This window comes from Chiroxiphia lanceolata, chromosome 12 (genome assembly GCF_009829145.1).
Source record: "Chiroxiphia lanceolata isolate bChiLan1 chromosome 12, bChiLan1.pri, whole genome shotgun sequence".
NCBI classification, from domain to species: domain Eukaryota; kingdom Metazoa; phylum Chordata; class Aves; order Passeriformes; family Pipridae; genus Chiroxiphia; species Chiroxiphia lanceolata.
Genome location: NC_045648.1, coordinates 18,837,971 through 18,863,618, shown reverse-complemented (window position 1 = coordinate 18,863,618; position 25,648 = coordinate 18,837,971). Strand labels below are relative to the sequence as shown.

Sequence of the window (25,648 nt, the reverse complement as noted above, 5' to 3'; positions counted from 1 at the left end):
TCCATCTCTAAAGTTTTCATGGAATGAGCTGCTCCTTAAGTGTTCAGTCCTCTAGGACTGAAGCCCAAAGGAGTGTGTGTGACCATAATTTCTCACTGGCTTTTCTAAACTTAGCCTTGATTTGCCACAAAGCAGCTCTGAGCCATCTGGCAGCTGAACTGTGAGCAGGCACAGACCTGTGCCAGAGGGTTTCACACTGCACTGTCAAGGTCCCAGAGATGAGAACAGAAACCTTCAGGAACACTGATGCCTTTAAAAAGGGGATAAACACACATTAGGAATTTGCTGGAGAAGCCCATGCTTGCTGTGAAAAAGAATTCTAAATGATTTCTCCGTTCCATCAGAAACCCAAACTTTTCAGCTGCCCATAGGCACCTGAAGAATAACTGAGGGATAAAAACTTTTCCTAGGTCTTCTATTGAATTAAATGCTTGTGTCTTTAATGTTTCCATTTATATGAAATGCTGGTCAAACACTTTTTAACAAACATGCCTTAGAGTGAAATGTGCTTCTTGTTCAATAAATGGTATTTTCCCAGAATCAAATATGCAGCAAGAGTGGCACTAAAGGAATAATGAGTTCCTTGAACTTCAACTTGAAATCTAATTCAAATGTTTTTCTCTTCATGTTGACTTAACCTCCTCCCCAGCTGAATTTCTAAAGCACTGCTTCTGCTTGTAAAGTACCAGATATTTGGGAAAAAAAGTACAGTATTAATGAAGAATTTCTAAATCATTAAAATCAAGTGGAAGGCCACCAATTACAAGGTTTTTAGGGCATTGTTCTTAAAAAGCTTAGAAATGTTTCATGCAATTATCAGATTGAATAAATAGTTGTTTCCACATTATAGTAATTTAAAGACATCAACTAATTAGCATACATTAAAAAACAGAGCATGAGACCAAACACAACATAATTCAATGAACTGTTGAAAAAATAAATGCTGAAAATCCATACTTGTCCTGTTAAAACCATATTAAATGATTGAACTGATGCAAGAATAAAAACAAATAGTGCCCCAAATTTTCTTTTCACTGTTTGCTTTATGCCCACTGCTTCTCTCATGGACTGTCTCTCCACCAACTACCATGTAATGTCTCCATGAAAAAGGAAAACTCCCAATTGTGCTCAGGCAGATGAAAAAAAGGGGAAAACCTTTCCTTTTTCTTAGCAATGTTCTGCACACCTCTTGCAAATCTCCAATCAGCACACTGAGATAAGAACTTCTGATTTCCAACCAGCTCTTCCCACAGAAATCCCACGGGCTTCTCTGGCACCGATACACACAAAGGGGGAAAATTACTAAATTTGATTTTAATTCCTATTCATTTCCTATTAACATCTATCCCAACTAGCTCTGCAAGCAAGACATCCACCTAAACATTTTCCAGTTTCTGGGGCTGGTTTTGCCCTTGAACAGGGACAGGAAGGGGAAGAGCCCAGCACGCCACATTGCTTCAGGATATCAAACTCACTTGGCAGACGAGCTACAAAGTCCAGACACAGTTTGTAAGCAGTCAGAAGTGATACCTTTAGCTCAGGCATGTTTATTATGAGCTGCATAGGTAGTTTGACATCTGGGTCCTTTGTGTAGTCCATGGGCACAACGTTTGGTGCCATTTCATGGTACCGGCCGTGCAACCTGGAAACAAGCAGAAACAAAGAGCCAATAACCAATTTTAAAGAAACAATTCCATCCATGCAAGTCATCAGACACAAATCTGTCTTGCAGCTCTAATGGTTACTCTTAGTGCACAAGTCTGAGCCCGCTAAATTCCCCATCTGTTTGCAAATGGAGGGCTCTGATGCAGCATCCAGCAGAACTGCTCCCAACACCCTCGGGGCCACGGGACCTGCATTCAGGGGACATTCAGGCACTGCAGAGCTGTGGGCCTGAACCCAGGCACTGACACTGGGAGTGTATCCCAGGATCACAGCTCAGTATAGACTGAGCTGCAGTAAGCAAGAAGGTGTTGTTTAACAGCTCAAAGAATTTCAAAGCCAAACAATATCCAACTACGATGCTACAGACAAAAGATTCCTTGGGAGAGCTCACTTCTGAATTAAAACAGCCCCTTTCCTCTCTGTGCCTCACTGACACCACAGATTTACTTGTACAGCTCCAGTGCTGGCTGACACCAGCACACTGAGCATTTCCACTTCACTGTCTCACATAGTTTTGTGTCACTCTTGGCACAGCTTATTCATAAACCAGGATATTTTAAAGGCAATAAACAAATGTTTTTACAGAGAGATGCAAGTCTAACATTCACAAACCTAGTTTTGCTCTCTGGAGGTTGCTTGCCATGCTAATAGAATCCAGTTTAGTTTTTGTAAGAGTGCTGGGAAAGCAACAGTCAAAGGTCATGAAATACCACTGTTTCTAAATATTTAGAAGCTGACTACCAGTAAATTATAAAACTCTCTCAGTCTTATGCACAAACTGGGCAAAGACCGCACAAATGTTTCTACAGCATTACTTCAAATTACTAATTGAACTAAGTTAACAAGTGTTAATCCCACCCTTTATTTGCTGTGTCCAAATATTCCAGTGAATGAGTGCAAAAGCACAGCCCAAAAGGCAAGAGAAAACAGCCCTATGTAAAGAAAACCTCAACTTAAGCAGGATGTAAATTTTCAAACTATCTTAGCATATTTACTGTCACTGGGATGCTCACTCAAACTAGGAATAGGAACACTTCAAGCACAATGGGTATCCTATTCAAACTCACCAATGGATGTCAAATTTTGTGCTCTCAAACAAACTACAGACAGAAATTGCCTGGGAAGTAAAACATTACCTGTGTAGAAGCAATTCATGTGTTGGATTTAATTCTGCTGATTTTCTAATTTTACTGATTCCAGTAATATTTAATTCTAGTGGACAAGTATCTAGAATGCAAGATTCTGACAAATAACAGAGCAAAAAGATTGGAGAGGGAACACATCTATTCCAGTGCTCAAAGATCAGTCAATCTATTCACCAATCTGTCAGTCCTCTATCCAGTGCCATACATGGGAAAAGGAGAGAAATGATGATCAGGAAGTTGCTGTTCACAGAAAACATCAGGTACTTTAAAATGTAATTCTTATCATACGTGGAAGTTCAGTCTGACACCTAATTCATTAACTGCTCAGGGCAGAAAGTGGTCACTTTGTCACATCTTATGTACTAACACAGAGTATTCTGGCCTCTCATTAGGCCACGTTTTTCCTGTATATATTAAAAAGCTGTATTTTGTGACTTATTTTACTTTTAGCAAAAATTCCTGCCTGCTTACTTGGTGTACCAACAATTACAAGTAGAGATGATCATGTTTTAAAGAGCAGAACATAAACAAACCAGTAACACACAAAGTGATTCCTCCCCAACCCCCCATCTTTCCAGCTTTAGCTGCAGTCAGCCCCTCAGTCAGCCCCACATCAACTGAGCCATTTCAGGTCCATGAGGGTAATTCATTTCAAAAACTAGAAGAAAATAAATCTCTCTTCTCATGATTATGACGTGCCACAAAGAACACACGAAATGAAGTACAGGAACATGTTTTCTCTGGATCTCAGGGAATGGATCCTTTCCCACTGCACAGCAATATTTTGTGCCCCACTGGAAATTAGATATGCACTGATCCAAGCACATTTCAGCTGCTCACCACAGCTCACCCTGACATTTCATAAATACTGGGTAATTCAAGATGCAACAGCCATTTCCCTCTCCAGCAGCTGATTTCTCCCTTGCAAACAGCAGCTACAAGGATGCCTCTAAACACACCAGAAAAACCAGCTTAAAAGAACTTAAAAGAAAGCAAACCTTTCCAATCAAATATCCATCGAAGGATTGTCTTATTTTTAAAAAGCTAGAATACTGAAATGGGGTTCTAGTCTTCAAGAAAATAAAGTACTCATCACTGGCACGACTCAACCACTGTGGGCAACATTCAAAACACAGGAGCTGACAATCCCTGCTTATTGTAACTGCCAAGATTTGCTTCTCTGCTTCCTCCAGTATTAGACTTGTTTGTCTTTGCTCTGTGTCCTCCAACAGGACTGTGAGTCCAAACACCAAGCTAGGCATCTTCAAGGAGTTCTCTTTTGGAAAAGAGGGAAGGGACTGGAATAAAGTGGTCTTTATTTTTTTTATTTTTATTTTACTAAGTTTGTTACATTAATCTGAAAGGCAAGGTATGGAATTTCTACAGTTGTCAATAATAACTCTTAAACCTCATGTTTGTAAAAAAAAAAAAAAAAGGTGGTTCCCTTTCTACTTGCAATAAACATAAGACAAATCTAAAAATGTGGCAAGTGTTACTGAAATACAAGCATATCACAAAAATAAACACCTGTTAACAGTAATATAAGAAACAGCCATAACAATATGAATTTAAAGTTACTTTAGTACTGGGAATAACAGTGCTACAACAGAGACTCGATACTAAGGTGACAAATAAGAGGTATTTATTACAGGTACATAGAAAAGCACTTCATTGTCACCACTGTGGCTCACGGTGATCTGGAACTCAGAATTATTTTGACAGAAAAAGCTTCTTATGATGCTCATCCAATTAAATAAGAAATTTTGAAACAATACCTACAGAGCAGGTGACTTCATTCTAACCTAAAAAACCAGCCCTGCAAGGCACTTGAAGGGTCGTGATGCTGGGCCCCAGGTGCCATTTGCTGTGAAGCAACAACCTTATTTCCATGGCAGAGACTTAAATGGAGAGAGATCAAAGAGAGGGGACGGGCACAGCTCTGCCCAGCTGCTCACTGCCATTCCTTTTCCCAGGACAAAGGTCTGTCTCTCTATAACAGGCAATATCAGTGCAAAGCAAACCTGTCATTTCTTGCTGACAGAATTCACCATCTTGTCCACAGAAATTACAACCACCTGTTTAGACTGCAGTTCATCCATCCCTTCAGTAGCTTAAAGAAGGATGTGGTTTTTCAGTTCTAGACTAGACTCTGCTAGAATGAGCTGGCAGGCAGCTGCTGGACACAGAAATGTGCCAGTAATCAGCAGCAGATTTGAGGGCAGCTCTGACATCCTGTTTTCCTCCCAACTAACTCTTCCATTAATTCCCCACGTCAAAGATCTGTAGGTATAAGAGCTTTCCACCTGAGTGCATTTCACACTAAAGCATCCAAAGGAGTCTGTAGAAGTGGCTGTGATCTGACTCCTGCAAACTAAATTACAGCAATAAAATAGTCTTCCCCATGCTTTTGGCTGCAAGGATCCTGCAACTCTTATTTGTAACAGCCTTATCACATGGCAGGAGCAGCTGATACCACAGTGAAAAGGGCCAGAAGATTTCTCCAGCTTCAGTTGCAGCCCCAACATACAGTGTGTTGCACTTGCTCCATTGTCCTTTATAACAAAACATAAAAGCAAACAAAAAACCCCTGACCAACTGAACAACAAAAACCAGTAACACCTTCTCCCACTGGAAGGTCTTTATGCTGGAAGGCTCTTCAGGGACACAATGAACTCTTTTATGTCAAACTGGATTTCCAGTGTATCAAATGCTGGATTTTGCAGAAAACAGGTTGAAAAAATAACAGAAAAAATAACTCAGCCCCTTAACAGGATCCCAAGAAAGCCACTATCACTGGGAACACAGTCCCTTTTGCAGGAGTTCCACAACACTCCCGTTTCCTTGAATAACTTCTGTTACACCAGGTGAGTACCTAGTTTTTGGCAAACAGTGCATTTCTGACCAACTGTTCTGTAAGAGAGTGTAAAGCTCAGTAGACATCAGGGTTATTTACACCCATAATCCTCGTGCCTTTGTGCAGTACATCAGTACAGCTTGTGGTGTTGTGCACCACGACAAATCCTGTGAGTCAGACCCAGTGATCATTTCCCAAATGCTGCTGTGATTCCTGACTGTTCTGACACATCCCTCAATACCATTAATTACTAACTGCAAACAGAAAAGAAACAAACCTCTCAGAAAGGCTCTGATATTTCTCCTGTTCCTGTAGAAGCAGAAGGCTCCCAGGTGACCCGAGCCCATCAGAGCAGTTGTGACCTAGAGAGGAAGGGCTTTCTGTGCTGTTACTCAGCGTGCTCCTCACAGGAATCACATCTGAAAATAACCCAAAGCTGCTTTAGCTGCCTGTCCTACACTCAGAAACCTTTGGGTCTGTCAGGGAAGCAATGTCAGGTTTTGCAGTGCTGTCTGAACACACAGATCTGGAAAGGCTGCCATTACCATACACTGACCATCATTTATGCCCAAGAGCTGCAACCATCAGCCTTTGCAGTAGTGACCATTACACTCCTGCAGTTATATTTGCTCTAGAAGATTCTTCTGGATGCATGCAGAAGCATTTCCCCTTCCTGGATGTGCTCTCTTTGTCACCAGGATGCCTCATTTACTCTGCATGGAAGAAGGAGAGGAAAAATTGGCAGTGTCTTCCCTGCCACAGAGGAGATTGGGAGGGAAAATAGTAATAAATTTAATGGAAAATTTAATTTACTGATGATGCTCTGTCCCCACAGGTACTGGTATATATTTAAGCTTCATGTACCACGCTCAAGGATTAGGGCTGTGATTCTGTATCACTTTAATTCAGTCTAAACCCAGACTGCTGATCTGCCCTTGGAGAAAACTTGAAGCCCCCCACCCACTCAGGTCCCTTGCATAAGCACTAACACTTAACAATCTGCAGTGAGGTTCAGGGAACTGATGTGTTTGAAAACACAGAAGTTTTCACACTCAGCTCCTCGAGGTAACTGAAGCAGTTGCAACAGCAGTGCAAGAAAATGGGAGGGGCTAATTTTTCTATTAAATTAATCAATTAAGTAAGGGCAGAACAAGACTTACCCCTGCAGACAGCAGCAGATTGAAAATCAACTCAGCTGCCCATCAACCAGTGAAAACAAAACAAGCTGTGTTCAGGACAAAAAATGCACAACACAGTATTGCCCCCACAGCCTCCTTCTGGTCGATGCCACCTTTCCTTCTGCCACTTGGGGTATTTTACGTGGCAAAGAAGCTGGAGCAGAGCATGTCCCCACTTCTCCAGGGTGTAGCACCCTGGAGTCAGCAGGGGTGACACTTTGTGGGTATTTGTTGGACACAGCTCGATGCCTCCAAACTCACAGCAGAGCCTCCAGCTACATCTGAGGAGACCTGAAAAAAGACTTCTCTGCTTACACCCTGCATGTAATGGCAATTTTAATTTGCCATTCAGCTCTGAGGGGAAGTCAGACTGCACCCAAGGTCACCAGTGGGTGGGTTACAACACAGAGCAGCTCTTCCTTGGCTTGGTATCCACACATTTCCACCATTAAATGTAGGGACAATACATTACAGCTCGCTGGGCTGCCTTTGTAATAGGAACTCTGCACTGAAGGAGAGCTAAAAACAAAAGATAAAAGCTTGTAATGGCTCCTTGATTAGAAATAAATAGAGGTTTTAAAGTGGCCTTTAGAAAGGAACAAACATCTCCCCCAGTTCTGGTCCTGCCTTCATAGCAACAATCCCTTGATTTATGCTCTAAGGGTAAAACATTTTTATTCAGCAACATACATCCTATTTATTCCTAAATAACAGGAATGCATTCAAAGACTTTACCATTACAATCAAGACCATCTCGAAGAGTAAACTCTAGATTGCTCTGCATGCTCACAGAAAAGAAATAGTAAAATGGCCCAAGTGTAGCAATGAAAGAGGGCAGGGAGTGCTGTGGACAGTCCCTCCAGGAGCTCACAGGAGCTGTGCATGAGCTGAGCAGAGACTGCATGGGCAGGATGGGAGGACCTGTGCCAGCAGCAGGGCCACAGAAGTGCTCAGCTGCTGTTCAGCTGCACTTTTGGTTATTCACCACAACCAAAGCTCTAGGCTCCTGTCCAGATGCCAGAGCTGAACAGAACAGCTGGAGCAGGATTTCCTGTAATACACAGGGAAGAATTCACCACTCCAGAGACCGGCAGGAGCACTGACAAAATCCCAAAGCCCTGGAAACATTGAGGTCTGAACTGTCAGCCCTTCTGAGCCCCTGGAGACTGAGATGGCTGGAAGGAGAAGAAGCAGCAGCATCTGAGCTGGGATTGCACAGACTGCAGGGGGAATGCACTGCTGGGAGCTGATTTACAATCCCCTGCAGAGGCTGTGGCCCTGCACTGGTGCCCAGTGGTGAGCTGCACACATCCTCTTGTCCTACAGTGCTTTAACACACATGGGCACACGGGGAGAAAAAGCTGCTCAGAGAGAAAGGAGATTCTTCAATCAAGGGCTGAGAAACAGAGGAAGGAGGGGCCTTTGAGGCTGTCAGCAACTGATAAGGAAAATACTGTCAGGGTCTCAGATTTATGCCATACTTGCACAAACTGGTTTTGCAACAACAGTTAAATGTTGCACATGGTAAGTGAGGCATAAACCTCTGTGCTGCACCAATTCCTCAGGGAATTATTGCCTCCAAGGACTGCAAGAGGTTAGAACAGGCTATCAGAGACAGGGGTCTACCATGTGATGCTGAAACCAAAACGACAGGAAACTTGATGCCACATCTGAAGGTACCAACCAGGAATTTCAGATAGAAACTGAAACCACAGCTCACTAAATTGCCACACTTTGATGAATACATAAAGAACAAAGAACAGTGAGAAACACAAGCAGGAAGAGTTGAAAGGTGAAGGAATTCTGTGACTGATATGCCTTGTCCCTTTTATGCTTTCCAGTTTCAGTTATTTTCATTATATCGATAAAATACAATAACTGGACACAGAAATCAGATTTACAGAAAGGCAGCATAATAGGATGAGAAAAGGTGGATAGGTGAGCTTTCTGCTGGATTTTAGTTAACATGGCTAGTGTTTATTCATCTCTGCAATACAAAGCGAAGCAGCACAAATTAATTCAAGAGAATACTAGATAAATATCCTCTCAAATCATCTGCAGTAAAATTAAAAAGCAATTATGAGAAATGTTTTGGGCATACAATTTATAATAATATATTTATTCTAAAAGATCTCGTCATACTCAGGAAGGCTTTGACTTTCAATACACGTACTCTGCTGTTCCCAGAACTACATGATGCACAGTGAGTATAGATAAAAGCAGATCAATCATGTTTTTCTGTCCTTGAAGCACCACTCAAAACCCTGCTCACAGGCTCTTTTCTGCTGGTGATTCAAAAATCACAGAATGATTGAGGTTGTGAGGAAGTTCTGGAGATCCTCTGGTCCAAACCCCTGCCAAGCAGGAGCACCTGCAGCAGGCTGCCCAGGACCACATCCAGATGGCTTTTGAGTATCTCCAAGGATGGAGATTCCACAACCTCTCTGGGCAGCCTGTTCCAGGCTTGGTCACTCTCACAGGAAGAAGGAAAAAAAATAAAAAGAAAAAAGTGCTCCCTTATGTTCTGACAGATCAATAGCAGATTCAGGATATGTGTCCTTCCAGTTTGTAGCTTCTTGCCTAAAACTCGGGAACATTTCCAAGAGTACAGAGTTCCCTCAAACTATATTCTTTTGGTCAGCAGTTTTTTTCTCCCTAAAGCTGGCAATATGGGAATTTCCCCTTTCTGCATCTGAACCCCAAATTTTTAAGAAGAAAACCAGGAGCTGTGTCCTAACCCCTCCCTCCATCTGCACAGCAACTTGCTCCACAGGGAGCTGCACCTCAAGCAGTTTGCTGCATTTGCTCCCTTAAAAGGAAAATTTTCTAGCTATTGAAGGAATTCACTCCTTAACCCTCAGGCAGGCTTCAGATTTAAAATCCAGCATTATAACTGGATTGGCTCAAAGGGTTCTTCTGCACCTCACCTTTCGCCCATCAAAAACATGCCAAGAAACAGGCAGGGAAGAGAATGAAACAGATTAATGAATTAATTTTCTTCTACAGAGAGGTTCAAAGGTTTGCTGACTTTCCGGATGGTGCCCAGCTCAGTCAGTCAGTGCCATGCTCCCCTGGCAGTTGTCCAGCTCAGTTCAGTCGGCCTCAAGTGATACAAGTTTAATTTACAAGTTTTGTGCTTTCTGGCTGGGACAGACACCCCAGAACACCTGCATTTCACTGCTTGGGTATTTGCCAAATCGTGCTTGTCTACAGGGAGAAGCAGAAACAGATGGGCTGGCCAGGACATAACCATTATTACTGGAGTAAAAGCTTGTCTGCTGGAAAATCAGATTTACAGAACTGAGGAACACAAATACTGCCTTTTAAGAGACAACTCAACCATTTGTTCCCATTTACAATCACAAGAGAGGCACGTTACATGAAGAGATTCATTGCTATGAATAAAGTGTTTTTCCAGCCTTCCTTCACGTGTCATATTTACTTCTTATCCATGTTTCTCTCTGTGGGACGTTTTCCACTACAACAAATCTTTTTTGACTGGTGATGCCCAAAACTGGGCAGTCTGTTCCTCCTGAGGTCCCAACGCTGCTGACTGGAGTGGAATTCTCACATTCTATAAACAATGCTGAGGCCAATGCACCATAGCAATACATTTCCCTTTTTTGCAAGAGCACTGGAGGGGGGCTGTATGTGTGTTTGTTAAAATTATGCTCACTTTGCTTGGGTCACCAACTCCCTGCCCCGTTTGGTGTTTTTTTTGTTCCATTCCGCACTTGCAATTTTTTCTCAGTTGAGTGTGTGGATTTCCTTTTGCTCACTTTGAATCTAATAATTTCTCTAATATATTGTACACAGCTGAAAATGCTAATCTTGATCTTCACAGTGTCTGCAGCTCTTACCACTCTCACCAATTTTCTGTGTTCAGCAGTACCCAAGAGGTGTGTGCACTCACACAAGTGCAATATGTAGAACCCCTTACCAAAATAAAGATATGTTGCACCTGATTCTTTTCTCTGACTTACAAGAGCAGCCACTCAAAGGAAGATTTGCTTTTAACAAATCCACAGTGGCTGTCTCAGAGCATGTGTTGTATTCTGGGCGCTTATGAACTGATTGTCTACCAGTGTGCTCTGCATCCTTCCATACAGCACAGTTGTGTCCTGACAGGTTTTCTGGTGATAAACACTAAGAGAGAGCTATGGCTTCTAGCCTTCTCTTTCACCAGGCACAGTCTAATTTTATTCTTTGCCTAGATCCATTCTTTCCTATTCTGTGTTAATTCCTTCTTCACTTAAAATTCATAAGTTCTATTATTCTTTAATAATTTGCAAATTATCTGCACTCGGGTTACCAATCAGAAGATTGTGTCCTCAACCCCTCTGACCATAGCCTGTATTTTTGTTCACTTCAGTTGATGCTGACACCATAGTCTTGCACCCTGAAGTCAGTGTGTGAGTCAATCCATCACCTCACTGGGAGGGATTTCTTAAGCCTGGCTCTCCTCTCCTCATTTTCAGTTGCATTTGCTCACTCTGGCTCTTGTGCCAGCTTTGGCACCCATCTGATCCCTCAGAGAGCTGATTCAGCTTATTAAACCAGCAGAAAATAGATTTACTGTTGTTTGAGTTTTTGATGGGGCTACTTTCCCTGTAGGGACAGATAAAAACACTTAGCCCATTTCACCTAATTGCAACCTCGTGCTGGTTTACATCAGTTTAAATCAATCTAAATTGAAGCTGCCACGTTAATCCCCTCATCCCCACCTACACAACTGTACCTCTTCCTCACTAACAGTCATGCAAATGGGTGGGGAGCCAGACAGGGCTTTTTTTGTTGTTGTTTTGCTGAGGTTACTCCTTGCTGGATCATCTCACTGAACTCGGCAGCTGCACAAGAAATTCAGTTCAGCCTAAACAGAACTCGTCCTGCTCTTCTTAATACCACACCTGGGAATGTTCTGCAGTGCATAAGCAAATTCCCAGCAGTAATTAGCTTCCTCTTCACTGAGACAGGGACATGCTAAATCAGTAAGTGCTAATTAACTAGGGGATCATAACCCATTTTATACCTATTTGGTAAAACTTCTCCTCAGACATGTAGAGACACCTCTTGATTCTACTTTATTCCTTAGACAGTAATTTGTATTCAATCTAAACTGACAAGACAAGGGAAATATTATCCTCATACTTAAAAAGGCATGAAAATATTCAGTGTGGGTAACACAGGCAAATTACAGTGGTAACTTGTCAAAGGTGCTCACACAGACCAGTGAGAGAGTAAGAAAGTGAGGAGAAGCTTCCAATTCCTCAGTCTCCATCCCACCCATTGTCCCACATCAAACCTGCTCATATGGAAAAGCATCCACTTGTTCTGGAAAAGCAGGAGAATCTCTCTCCCAGTTCAATGCTGCTTCCTTTATCACCAAACCCAAGGAATTACAGTGACCCCTCGACTCTGTCATGCTTGCCATGAAGGGTAAAAGGATTGCACATCATCTGCCTGCAAATGTAGCTCCAACCCACACAGTTATTAAAGAGATACATGGAGTGTTCTGCCTGGCACTGTGGAGTTTGTAGTGCTGTGCAATCTGCCTAAATGAGAGCAGAAATAAAGCTCAGTTTCCACTCAGATGTCCTGCAGGACAGAGTGCTCTTATTGGAATAAACTGGGACCTGTTCTTACCATTGCCCCAGGTCCTGTGTGCAGTACAGCCTCAGGTTTTGGATATGGCATACACTAAAAACCACCCCCAAAATAATGCTACTTAAAAGAATGTTTGCAAATCCAGATAATTTGTTTTTACTGTCTCCAGTGTCCTGGTATCAAACTTCAGCCTAAGTTTTACCTCAGTCTCACGTGTCAAGGAAAACTGCAGAATGCATGGGAATGTTTTGTGACAATTCCATGCAGGAACACCTCTTCATTTCTGCTAGTTTTTATCTGCTTGTCCAAGCTGCACATTGCAAACTCATTCTCTACAAGTATTTTTTACCCACTGCAGCCCAGAAAAAGAGAACAAAACTTGCTGACTCTTCATTCTACAGCCAGATTTTGCAATACTGTAAATCCCTGTTTGCCTGCCATGCAATGACATCTTCAAATTTCATTGCTTTAGAATATCTGTTCTTGAAATCTGCGGTGTATTTTCCAAAGTCTATTTTCCATATTTTCTCAGTTGCACATGATGGTTCAAAGTTACAGTTTGAAAATGTTTTCCAGATTATAAAAATAAAAAGTTTGCTCATTCAGATTGAGCAGTTTCCTAATTACAGCTTCAGTGAAGATGTTTGATTCCTTATTTCCTTTCTTTTATCAGCATTTTACAGTTCTGACTCTATTCTCCCCCACCAATATTCCAGTCTTGTTATAAAAATGGTCACATTTTATGTCACATGCTTTAAATGGGGCCTGTACTGCACATGTTTTACGCTTCTGATTTGTCCACAAATTTTTCTCTAGAGGTATTTTAGATGCACATGTACCAAAGTAAGTCACTTTGCTTTCTGCACTAGAAGTCAATTATTCTTTCAGGTTAATTCCAATATTTCCTTAGATATCATCCCACAGGAGAAAAAGAAATTACTCCTAAGAGATGACCCAGTATCACAGTTTACAAATCACTTCACCCACAATTCTCAGAACAGATTAGTTATTCAAAGTGACAAAGAGAACCTTAACTTTTGTAACGTGTCAAAATCTTAACTAATAACCATTTCCCCTCACAGGAACACAGTACAAATACAAGTAATTGACTGTTTATAAAGCTTTAACAAATTTGAGTTTAAATAAAATTTGAGAAAAATAAAGCAATTTTTTCAGTTTATCCAATCCAAACAAATCTTCTTCTGAAGAAGAAGATGTCAAGGCAGCCCTGTTAAACAGAAGAAAAGTATCTGTTGATTTTTAAGAGTTAGAGGGTGGCTAAAGGTCTCTTTTATACAGGAAATTAAACTATTTGGTTTGTGGGGTTTTTTTCCCTGGCTATATAATGTATGTATCTGAGATCTGGTGGCTGCACGGGGACATCTTTTATTCCATATCCAAATGCTGGAACTAATGATGGCATAGAAATATCACCCAGTCACTTCCAACATCCAAACCACACAGCTTCGGTTATTTTGGACTCACAGCTGTTTCTGTGAACAATTTGTGATGGCAAATTCTGTTCTTGCCAAATTCAGTGTTCTCAAGCAGAACTAACATTGCTGCAGCCTCGCCAACATAAAATGACCATTCCTGTTTATTGAAGCTGCAGGACTTTCTCAGGATACCACAAACACAGCACGAAACTTGTTTATAGCTGTTGATTACGTGCCATTCCTCAAGGTTCAGAGCTGAGGAATGCTTTGCTGAAGAAGTTACATCCCTGCCATGGTAATTCCTTCTTGTAAAGCCTTGGCTCTCCTTGAGAGCAGCAGTACCTCTGCAGGAGCCAGCCTGCATTAAGCTGAGCTTATCTTTGGGCCAAGCTCCCACCCGCTCCCTGCCCACACGTTCTGACTCAGTCACACCGTGGTCCTTCATGAAAATGTTCTCCAGGATTAAAATCTCTGGATTTTAAACTGTAACAACCATCAGAGGGACCTGGACCAAAGGACATCCCCAGGCAGTGGTGCTGCAATGTCCCTCCTGCACAGGGGTCTCAGGTGTTGTGCACTGCTGAGGAGTGAGAGCATCACTTCTCCAGCAGTAATGAGGACAGGCTATGCAAGGAATTAGCTGAAATACCACCTCTACTTTTCCAACAAAAAAATAAAGCACCCCACTAGTTTTGCCTTGACAGAGCCACTGACCACGAGTGTTCCTGAACTCTACAGCAACACAGCAGAGGCAAGTAACATTTCTCTCAGAGATCATGTCTGCTTCTGATCTCAAAGCTGTTCCCAATGTTTATGAAAACAAAGTTTCTCATGTTTGAGCAGCTTTTCAAATTTGAGAACCCGAATTATTACAAGTTCCTAGGTCTAGATACATACCCCAGATTTATTCTCCCCCTCTGCTGGGGCAAAAATCCTTGGGAAAAACAGCATGGGTAGGGACAGGACAGGATCTATGTCACACTTTCCCAGATCCTTAACCTGACTGGTCAGAAGATCAAGGACCCATGGCAAGAAGTCAGCATATACATAGGCAGAAATAGCTTCAGTTTGGCTCAATCCATCCCTACTACAAAAGAAAACCCAAGGCCCTTTTATTGCAAACAGTGATCCCAAGCTTTGTGACTTTCTGTGGGGAAGTTGGCACTGAAACATTCTCAGTGCTCTGCAGTTTAAGCTCCACCAGTTCTTCCCACACTTCAGCCCACACCAGGACCTGCCCTGACTTAAGGATGTGCCCTCAGGGTATAATTGAGCAGAAAAGCAGCAAGTCCTTTCCATGCAAAGTCACAGAAAAGTCTGGGACCTTAAGCTAATCACCATCAGTCTCCTTGTAACAAATACACATTATAAGTGCATCTTAAGTCCCATCCTACACTCATTCATTCATGCAAAATAAATGGCTTTATCTGGTTTCCTCACAAGTCAGATAAAAGGTTTTAGTCCCTTCCATGAGAATCACAAAGGAGAAGTTTAATACAATTTACTCACCGAAGGATTTCCTTCCGAGTGAAGAACGTGCAATCCTGTTAAAAAACAAAAGGTGTCATTGTACTACAGAAATACTGAAAACAACTGCAAAGAACTCTTTTTCAACCTTTTGGGAGGAAACTCAGATCTGACAGAAAAACATTAAAGATGCCATTTGTGTATGATCTACTTTTGAACTTTTGACTCAGAAAGCAAAATATGCTGTAAAAGAACTGAAATATCCTAAGAACAAGCCTATTAGTAAACAAAAAAAAATATTGCTAATGGGAAACTGCAGGAGAAAAAAAAACAAACCAGCTTGTTGAAATACTTCTCCAGTGTGGAATGACCAGATCGGAAACAAAATTAAATCCAAAAAGTGAGATATAGGCCAAAAATATTCAATAAGTGGATGTAGAAAACTATAAATAACAGATGAAGAAAAATGTCTTCTAACTTGAAGTATTTCTCTACTAGAGACAACTGGTTTAACAATAAAAGTTATGTAGTTATTTATTAGTTATTAAGCCCTTTTGCTAACAATTACTTTGCACTGTGGTCACTTTGGCAAAGGCTCCAAACTCCTGTTGTCAGGAATATGGATAAATGGACAGCCCCTGCTCTGAACAGCAGGAAAACTAATCAGCTCTCCCTGTGCTCTCCCAGAATTTGAAATAACTTACTAAAATGTGACACAGAGCCCGCTGACCATGAAAGAAGAGCTTACAAGCATTCACTTGCATTCTAAATGGCTCTGTGGTGGAACTGAATTTACACTGGTTTAATTCACTTTTTGAACATCTATGTTATCCTAGAAAATTCATACACTTCACTAAAGAACATATAAGCAGTGGAAGAGTTTGCATTTCATGCATTTCTAAATCAGTCACAAAACCAGTTACAATTTCAGGTGCTGTGAGGAAACATAAATAATCAGTCCCATCCCATTAACAGGAATATCCCCTAACCTCCACTATCTTATCTAATACATATTTAAGGGAAATTCTGCCCTGCATCCAAAACTAGGAACACTGTTGGCAAGGAAATATTTGATAATCAGTTGACACCATCATTCATAAATTCAGAGAGTATGTAACTTGTTTTAGAGGGAGCTCCTGAGGGTGTATATATAGGGAACAACCACCAAAACATTCTTCCTGATTATCCACCTCTCTCAAAGGCCCATGTGAGTTTTCCCCCTTTAATGTAAACATGTATATTTAGAATATATCATCTTTTAAATCAGCTAGTGACAAAATAAGAGTATTAGACTGGTAACTCAAGAGTGTGTATACCTAGGTTGACTCTCCTAATCCTGCTCTCCTGTCAACTATTGGAAAAGCATTTCTTTCCCAAGCTGAGAATCATTCTGGCCAAGCACCTGCTTCTTCCAAGGAGGGGGAAAGCCAGTGGTGCAGCAGCTGAGGCACTTAAACAGCCTGTCTCGGGTGTCCGGGTGTGCCATCAGCCCTGCTTGGTATCAATTATTGAGTTTGCCTGCTCTCCTCCAGCTAAAGTGGCAGGAGCAGCAGCTCTTCCTTCATGGATTGTGTAGCAGAATCCTGTTACCAGGCACAGGAGGAAGCACCTTGTGAGCGCTGACACTGATGGCACATTGTCTGGAACGGCACTAAGTGAGATCTGAGCCTGCTCGTTAAATCCTCCTTAATTCCAGCACAATCAACAGTCAAACTGTCACTTAAGGATGATTCATTTACTAAGAAAAGGCAGGTGTAATCTCACAAATAATTGCAATGCCCTCAGCAGCAATCATCCTGTAATTAGAGAGGCTGGAGGAAACAGCAGCCACTGTTACTTAACTAGCAAGCTGAAAGGGAGAGATATGCAAATGAAGACAAAGATTAAAAAGAAAAGTTACCCTTTACCTTGCAGAAATCATGCAGAAATGCTATTGGAAGACTTAAGAGGTCAGATCATAAACCAGTGTTGCTGACAGTGCACATATTTTACTTTAAGCTGAGTTGCCTCTTGTCATTGACAACAAACACTACTTTTTAATCAAGCAAAATTTTTACTGATATAAACTAAAACCCACTCACACTGAAAACCTTTATAGCAAAAGTAGTTGCAACCATGTGCCTGACCACTGCTACCGACAGCAACATTCCAATTCTTACGCCTGCCAATCACATGGAACTGGCAGGGATGAGGTGCCAAGAAAACCTCCCAGCAGCTTCCCAGACCACTTGCAGGGATCTTAAAGCTGCTCAGGGTCAGAGCACCACAAATTAACTGGCCTGTACTTCTGACCCCTTTGGAAATGATTTACCATCCAGAGGCCTGGCTGGCATCAAGGGGCAAATGGAAAAGCCACAGCTCCAAGTGATTCCCGACGGGCAAGTCCAGCCATCCCTCTGGCTTCTCCCACTTCCTCATTTCTGCCTTTTCCTCGTTGCAGACTTCACCGGGCTGAGTAGAATAACAGCATCAGAGAAGCCTGAAGGGAGGAACTAACGTGTTTGTATTACCCCAGCAATAATGGATGCATTTCCAGCTCAGATGGTTTCCTTTCAGTGCCTTAGAATTGGCAGTGCTGGTACCAGAGAGGAAGGTGAAACGAATATCTATTGATACAATAAAGGGGTACAAGACTGACTTCTTTTTTCCTTTTTTTTTTTTTTTTTGGAAGCACAGCCCTAAGTTGGATTAAAACCATGATGGAGCAAAGGTCTAAATAACATAATTACATTTCATAGTTGCTGGAACTAAAGCAATTTAATTCCAATTTAATTAAAGACTTTTGGCTAAAGAAACACGGAGGTGAATCATCCAATTTTCTCCTGGCTACTTCATTCATACAGAAAACACATAATGATGGTCAATAAATAGTTAACATGTTCAATTCACTCTCTCATAAGGAAAGGTGAGGTGGGTCCTGGAAAGCATTTGTCATTTATGCACGTGATAACTTTGGCTGGAAGGAAGATCAAAGCTACCATGGAACACATTTGCTATTTTGTGGCTGTATTTGAGTTTATCATGAACACAAAAAGCACCCTGTCTGTTCTGTTTGGACACTTAAGCCACTGGGAGTCCCGCTAGAAAAGAGCAAACTAAATACTGAACAAAAAAAACATTACCAGAGTTTTCGTAATTCTTATCAATTCAACATTTCTGGCAAGAATTGATCCCGAGAATCATTGCTTTTATCTCTAGTGCTATCCAGTGGCCTGACAGAGCCCTGCTAACAGCAGGCCCCTTGGGGGTTTTAGCTTGTTTAGAACAGAGGCTTTGCCTCCACAGGTCACTATTGCAGCCCCTGAGAACAAACCTGCTCCTCTTCCAAGAGCAACGGCCCCACTCGGTCTGTCCTCGTGCCCTAAATAATCAAGGGAATTGGAAGCCTGACATGGGATCACTGCTGCTTTCTTGGAGGTAAAATACCACTTAAACAAATCTGCAATTATCCACTTACCATCTTATGTCTAGCAAAGACAATAAAATCAAGCAAACGGAACATTTCCCATTGATTTCTAGGAGATCGTTCACTTGTCTAATGGGACTTGATACTCAAATTCAGCATTTGGGTGCCTTAAATGCTTCTCAAAATACTTTGCAGAGAGCAGAGGCAGATGGCTGGTGCATTTAGGTTCCAGGGGTAGCTCTGCTCATTGGTATGGGGACTTTCTGCAACATTGCTTGTAGGGAAGGGTTAATAGTCTCTGCTCTTCCAAATGATTTTATGCAACAGCAGAATGCACACCCTGTTAGTTTCATTCTTTTATTTCCTATGTCTGATGAAGGCAGGTTTAGGACAGAACAGACTGAAATAGGTGGCCTACTACCTTTTCCACCAGTCTGTAAAATTTTACTGCAAATTCCTAGGTCAGTTCTGCTTTATATCGAGTTCTACAGTGATTTGAACAAAAAACATTGAGAGAGAGAGAACTGTGCTGATACTGAACTTTCTGCCAAGTGTCCACACACAGCACAACATGAGGAATGGCTCCAGGATCAGCTGTCCTGTGGGAGAGAATGCCAGCTCCTGAGGGCAGCTGTGAATGGCAGCAGAGTGCAGTGAATGGAAGGGTTTCACCCCTTCAAAAGGAAGTGTTGTGGAGCACAAAGCACAGCTCTGAAATCCAGCTGATCCCACAGGTACATGCATGACACTCCTCTACAGAGGAAAAACTGGAGAAATGAACAACAGAAGGAAAAAATAGAAATGCTCAAACGTGCAGAGCTACTGTGAAACAGTTCTTACATCCATTGAATTTATTTCTCCTCTAAGACAATGCATATGTATTCTGCCTCTTGTATGTATAGTTTCATAAGGGCAAGTTTACTCTGATCCTGCAACAGCTTCACTGGAAAGTTTTATAAATAAGGAAATAATATAAATCAGTCAAAAAATCACTCCAATTAAAAAAAAAACAACCTCAGACAAAAGGCAGGAAACTACAGATAATGGAAACCAATGGCTAACAGGACAGAGGAGATCCATGGAGCTGAGGGAGCAGCTCTTAAGAAATGCTAAGTAGTGAATGCTGCAGCATTTTAAAAGGTAATATTTCAAGCAAATTATTTCAGAGGCTTAGTTTTTAAAATCACCAGTGGTGTTCTGTTCTGTGCCAAAGCACACAACGTGTGTAAGATCATTTGATCAAAACACCATTAGAACATCATCTCATGAAGCAATCCAAAAATCTGGTACTGGAGAGAAGCAAATGAACTTCCAGATGAGACCCATCATTAACCTCACTCTGGTAATGTTTTACAAATGCAGCATTTCTGTTCTACCTGCCATACAGCTAAGACTGGTATGGAGTTGGGCAAGACTTAGTCAGCAAGATATTTATGTATTTTCATCCCTGTGAGTGTATGAAGAGTTAACAGAATCAGTGAGTTAAAAATGCTGTTTGCATTGGAACATCGATGGAGATTTGACACACAGCTCATCTTTACTTGTCATCATACTTATTTTACAACCACAGCCAAAACAACCAAAACACCCCCTGACTTTCAGGAGGGAAAAGCTGCAGCTTTAAGAACCAATTTATATATTCATAGTGCAACATGGGAGTAAAAACAGTCAGACACTGGCCAGGACTGGGAAGAAGCAACTGCCAACAAATGTAATTTTGCTCAATCTATATAAGCACCAAATGGTAACATGAAACCAGAATCTGACTAAAGGATAACCTCACAAAAACCTTGTGCCATTATTATGCTGCTTACATTTGCACAGGAACAGCAATGCTGCATCAAATGGAAAATACTTTTTACTCAAGATCTTGGAGAACCTGTGATGAATTTTCCAAGACCCTGATCAAATCAAGCATGGCTTTTAAATCAAAAGATAGCTCGATGACCTACTTTCACTTTACACATGGCATTTCTTGACAGATCATAACGTAACTTGTTTCATCTGGTTTTGCATAATTCCCAGGAAATGTAGTTGAATTCCACTTTGACTTCAATTTTGATAAAAGTTAGCTCTGTAATAGACAAGTTTTTGTGTAAAAGGAGCAAGTAATTATTTCATAGTACTATATTTTATTGCAATATTGCCTTGAAGACTGCCAGGGTACATAAGTCTGTTTTGAGGCTGGATTAAATTATGCAGAGTAAATAATACCATTAATGAACAAGGCATAAATGGCTTGCAGTAAAACCAGCAATATGCCCTATACTATCCAGGTTCTGTTAGAACAAAAAAAAAAAAGGAAGAAACAAATTTGTATCAAATTCAGCTCAGTTACTGAAGTAACCCCAGAACAGGGAATGAGGTTGACTGAGCAGTGCAGGAGTTCATCCACAGTTTCTCTGCCTTTCCTACTCAGTGTAGCTGTTTCTCAGTGAGGAATGCACTGCACCAAGGCAAAAAAAGTGCCCCTGATGTTGCTTTATTGCACACCTGTATCTTCTACTGCTTCAAGCACCTTTACACAGCATCACTCAAAAAGCCCTAAAATCCCCCATCATTTTCTTTTCTCAAAGGGACTTGACCTCCAGAATCTGTAGGCAGCTTTTAAAATGTTTTTAAAATGTTCTTTTATTGCAATGAAATGCATCTTTCTTGCCTATCAATACTTAACCTTTTCCCTAACCAGACCCTGGTTAGATTTTGCATTTTGTGTATTAAAAAAAAACAACAGCAAAACAAAAAAACCAAACCAAACCAAACCAAAAAAAAAAAACAACAAACACCAAAACAACCACCTCCCCAACATTAACAACCAAAACCCCCCCAAAAAAACACAACCAGAAACCCAGAGCAGCCAAGTACTCTAAGGGCATAAGAATCAGAAATGCCCAGTAGAATTCATTTTCTTGCAGGGCCAGGTTTTTAAATGAGGTGAATCTCTATGAGGAAACCAGTGCCAGCAAAAACCTCACTTCCAAAACATTTCACTAATCTTATGAAAATTTAAAGATCTGCCAACTAGAACACTATTTTAATAACAAGTGATAGGATCTTAATAGCAGGTGATGTGACAAGGTGTTAGGAGATTTATAGCTTTCCAGTCTTTTTGATCTGCCTCTACCTCTTTTGAATTAAAAAAAAAGAAAAGAAAGCTGAAAGGTTCAATATTATAAAGTTCTATTACATGTCTCTTTTACAAACAGTTTCAACTGGTTACCCATCACCAGTCTTAATGAAGAGCACTCAAAAGACTTGTCCATTAAAAACACTGAGGTCATCCTGTGATGACCAGCTTTCATTTAAATGTAAAGGTTCTGCTAAAAAGTGGCTCTACAATATGACAGTTTACATGTAAAAAAATGTATAATCAGGCATTTCACACAGTTTTAGATAAATCAAATAAGGCTATTTTATTTCATTAATATCATATTCATGATCTGAGATTTATGCATGCTTGCTCTTCAAGCAGGTGATTTTTCTGCAGCTTCATCTTTACTCCCTAAAGCCAAAGTCACTTATACATGATTTTACCAAACTTTAAGCACGTGAACTTCTCACTTTTCCATCTCGTAGTGTCTCCTCCAGAACAAGCACATAAAACATACTGAATTTTCAAAAAATTATAAAAATTTCCCTACTAAAGTAGTATTTAGGTGCTATGAGCTCAAAGCAATTTGTACTAAAAAAAGGCAGAAGCTACAACCAGATAAGGCAATGTCCAGAAATATGTTTAAATAAAGAAATTATAAAGTCTAACCATGAGTTGAGTGAGGTTTTGAACAGTCTTCCAGTAGGAACTGTAGGGAAGCAAAAGAAAACCCAAACCATATTTTACATAAAGGATGAAGCTCATTCTTTTGTTTCTGAGATATGAACACTGTACCACCCCTGGGTATTATTGCAAGGAGTACAGCACTAACTTGGAGATACACAAATTCACAAGAAATTGCCTAGTTCTCCTTTGGGAAAAAAAAAAAAAAAAGATGAATCAATGGTCCATTTAAAAAGCAATCCCTTCCTGTACACTGGGGTGCAGATGTGCACACCAGACTCTTGCAGAGGGGCCCGTGGTACACAGTGTTTTACTTTGGTCCAGTGTTCAGAGGCCCTGGTAACTCAGCTGCTGGCTCAAGGCATGAAAACCTGCATTTAAAAAATTATAGAACCATTGCCTCATTCTCCCCTTTTCTGTTCTGAAGGAATTCCCCAAATGGGAACAAGGCAGGTAAGATGGCAAACTCTGAGTCCAACAGTTACATTTGTGTGACACCAACTGCCCTCTCCCCCAGGATGCAGTGGAGGGACAGGAGCTCTCTGTGGGGGGCTACAGAAGTCAGACCAGGATCTCTGGGTTTAAAAGATACAAGAGTGATGCAAAACTAATGGATCAGAGCAAATCACCATCAAAATAAGGTCCTTTTCTGATTCTTCACAGCACGAGGCAAAGGTTCCTTCCTGACAAATCCTGCAGGTCAGTGATTGTCCTGAAACTCGTTATTTTATGGCACTTACCACGCATAACAAGTGCTATTACTAGTCAAAAATTATCTAGCACTACACTAATGAACTAAAGTCTGCCTGTAACAGAGAAATCCCAAAGGTGACTCAATCCACCCGGCCCAACTCCTGCCAGGCTTCGAGATCAATTACCCGGCATTAGGAAAGGCAGGGGCTGCAAAAGCCATTAGAGAGAGGCAATTTCTGCATGAAGAGCAGTGAATTAGGGATGACATTTCAGCTCTTGCATTTGCCAGTTTATGCCAAGAAGATAACATTAATTACATTTGGATTTTGTTTTGTTTCGCTGCAGTTGTGCTCTGTTCTGTGTTCACTTTCATTGTTAGCAGGATGACAGACGCTGGCGCTTTACAGATCTTTGATTTCCCTCTCGCCTCTCCAGCAGGGAGGTGAAAAAGCCTATTTGGATCTATTTGGACTACTAAGACCATTAACTTAGACTAATATGTTGCAGTGACAGACTGCTGGTGAGGATGAGATGTGTGACAAAGTGGAAATTAAAGAAGGGCCATTTGCACATTTCCTGCAATGACAAGAAAAAGGCGAGGTATTTATAAAAGCATTTAATTTATGCCTTATTTTCAGCATGGGATAATGGTTCAAAGCATTTTAGCATCTACCCCTAGCCTGACTCTGTGGATAAACATTTACACCTGTGAAAAGTCCACGTTAGCAGGAACTTGAGATAAAATTAGTAACTAAAATAATAGTTTCCTCTTCAAGGGCTTGAATCAAAGATCCCAACGGTAAATTGTTATTATGACTGGACCTGCCCCTTGGTTATCCTAATATAAACTGAATCTTGACTTCCTGCACTATTAATTCTGTGTTTGTCACTTTATGTAGAAGAACAGAGCCCTGTCTGCATCTCTTAGTAAGGAGTCAGCTGTGCACAACAGCCTCCTTCTTCAGCACACTTCTACTCCATGCAGCACCTCACTGGATTGTCAGAAACTTGTTCAAGATGCTCATTGTGCAGAGAGCTGCCTGCAATCCATTTCAGGAAGATTTGCAGTGTGCTGAAACGTGACTGGAAAGTGGGAATTATTTTTTACCCTATTAAAAAAAAAAAATCAGTTGATGCAACGTGAGTAAATAGAGAAGTACTGAGTTATCCCTGACATAAAATGCAACACTACTTCTGTCCAGGTAAGAAACTGCCATCCAGGAGTGGATGCAAATGTAACAATCCCTGTTCTGGACTTACATTAAGCATATTTCTATGACTTATCCTTAGGAGAAGTGAATTTAGACAATTTTTTTCCCTTTCCCCTCTATTGTCAGCAAAGGCATCGGGGAGAGAAAGAGAGGTTATTGCTACACTTTGTCAAGCTCATCAGTCCTTATCCTGCTTCCTAGTCCAGGCATTGAGGATGTGACTTTTCCTGGTATACAGAGAGGGAATTATACTATGTATATTTAACAACCCAGCCTTTGAATACTGTTACAGTTGCTGGAAGGAATAGTAGGATGTGTGCATGCAGGTTACAAAGGAAGTTTTCAATTATATTAGAAAAGAAAAACCATTCCTCAAACCAAACAAAAAACCAAATCAGAAACATACGAAGATTACTCCTTCCCATCTCCTGATGCAAACCGAGATATCTTACCTGGTAGGCATCTAGCTGTTCATCAGTAAATATCGTTTGCTTATTACCCATCTTAAATGAGGAATTCTTCCTCTCTGCAAATGCATCCCATTAGGAGCAGCTGGATTCCTCTGTATTGTAGGCATTTAGAGCACGTATACTCCGAGAGAGCGCCGAAAAAATCCCCGAGCCTGCATTGAACTGGCTGTGCCCGTCCCCGACCGGTGAGGAAGGACGCGGCACTGGGAAATCTTTGCAGAGGCTTGACTGGAGCGCGCCAGGAAGGAAGAGCGCGTGAAATCACGGGCAGGTGTCGTCCAAAGCCGGCGATGCCACCCTCCCCTTTTCCAGGTGCTTTTCTGAGAGGCACAGGGGGCTTTTATAACCCCAAAGCCGAGCGGGCGGTGCCGGCGGAGAGCAGCTCCCTGGTGCCTCGGGGCTCACTCCGGGATTCCAGGACGCTCTTCCCGGCACCTCCAGGTTTGGGAGCAGCTCTGCGTCAGCCGGTGGCGCTCGGCAGCGCAGTCGTGCTGCACGGACACCCACGGAGCAAACCCGGGCAGTGGGAAAGGCCCCGGCAGAGCACGGATCCTGCGGCCGCTCTCCCCCGGAGCCCGGGAGAGCCGCCGAAGGGACTCAGGGCTGCAGGGAGGCTCGCGGTGCCCGGAGCATCCCCGCCACATCACCGGGTGCCACGGTAAATGCCCACGTCTGCACCGCCAAACTCCCAGGGACAGTCAAGGCGAGTACTCCTTCTCACGGTAAAACAAAAATAAAAATTAA

The 25,648-nt window shown here is 41.6% G+C and overlaps 1 protein-coding gene across 5 annotated transcripts in view; it reads right to left on the bottom strand.

Annotated features, from left to right (window-relative positions):
* The window catches only part of CIB2 (calcium and integrin binding family member 2), a 43,958-nt gene that overhangs the window by 14,411 nt on the left and 3,899 nt on the right, over positions 1-25,648 (bottom strand). For 2 of the 5 annotated variants that reach the window (XM_032699937.1, XM_032699939.1), the window contains exons 2-3: positions 15,392-15,426; positions 1,531-1,642 (exon numbers count right to left, since the gene is read on the bottom strand). In XM_032699937.1, coding sequence (XP_032555828.1) covers positions 1,531-1,620 — 90 coding nt within the window. In that variant the 5' untranslated portion in view covers positions 1,621-1,642; positions 15,392-15,426. Of the gene's footprint in view, positions 1-1,530; positions 1,643-15,391; positions 15,427-17,660; positions 19,405-24,886; positions 25,363-25,648 lie in introns of those variants that run through there. The other 3 variants (XM_032699935.1, XM_032699934.1, XM_032699936.1) reach the window with 3 other exon arrangements.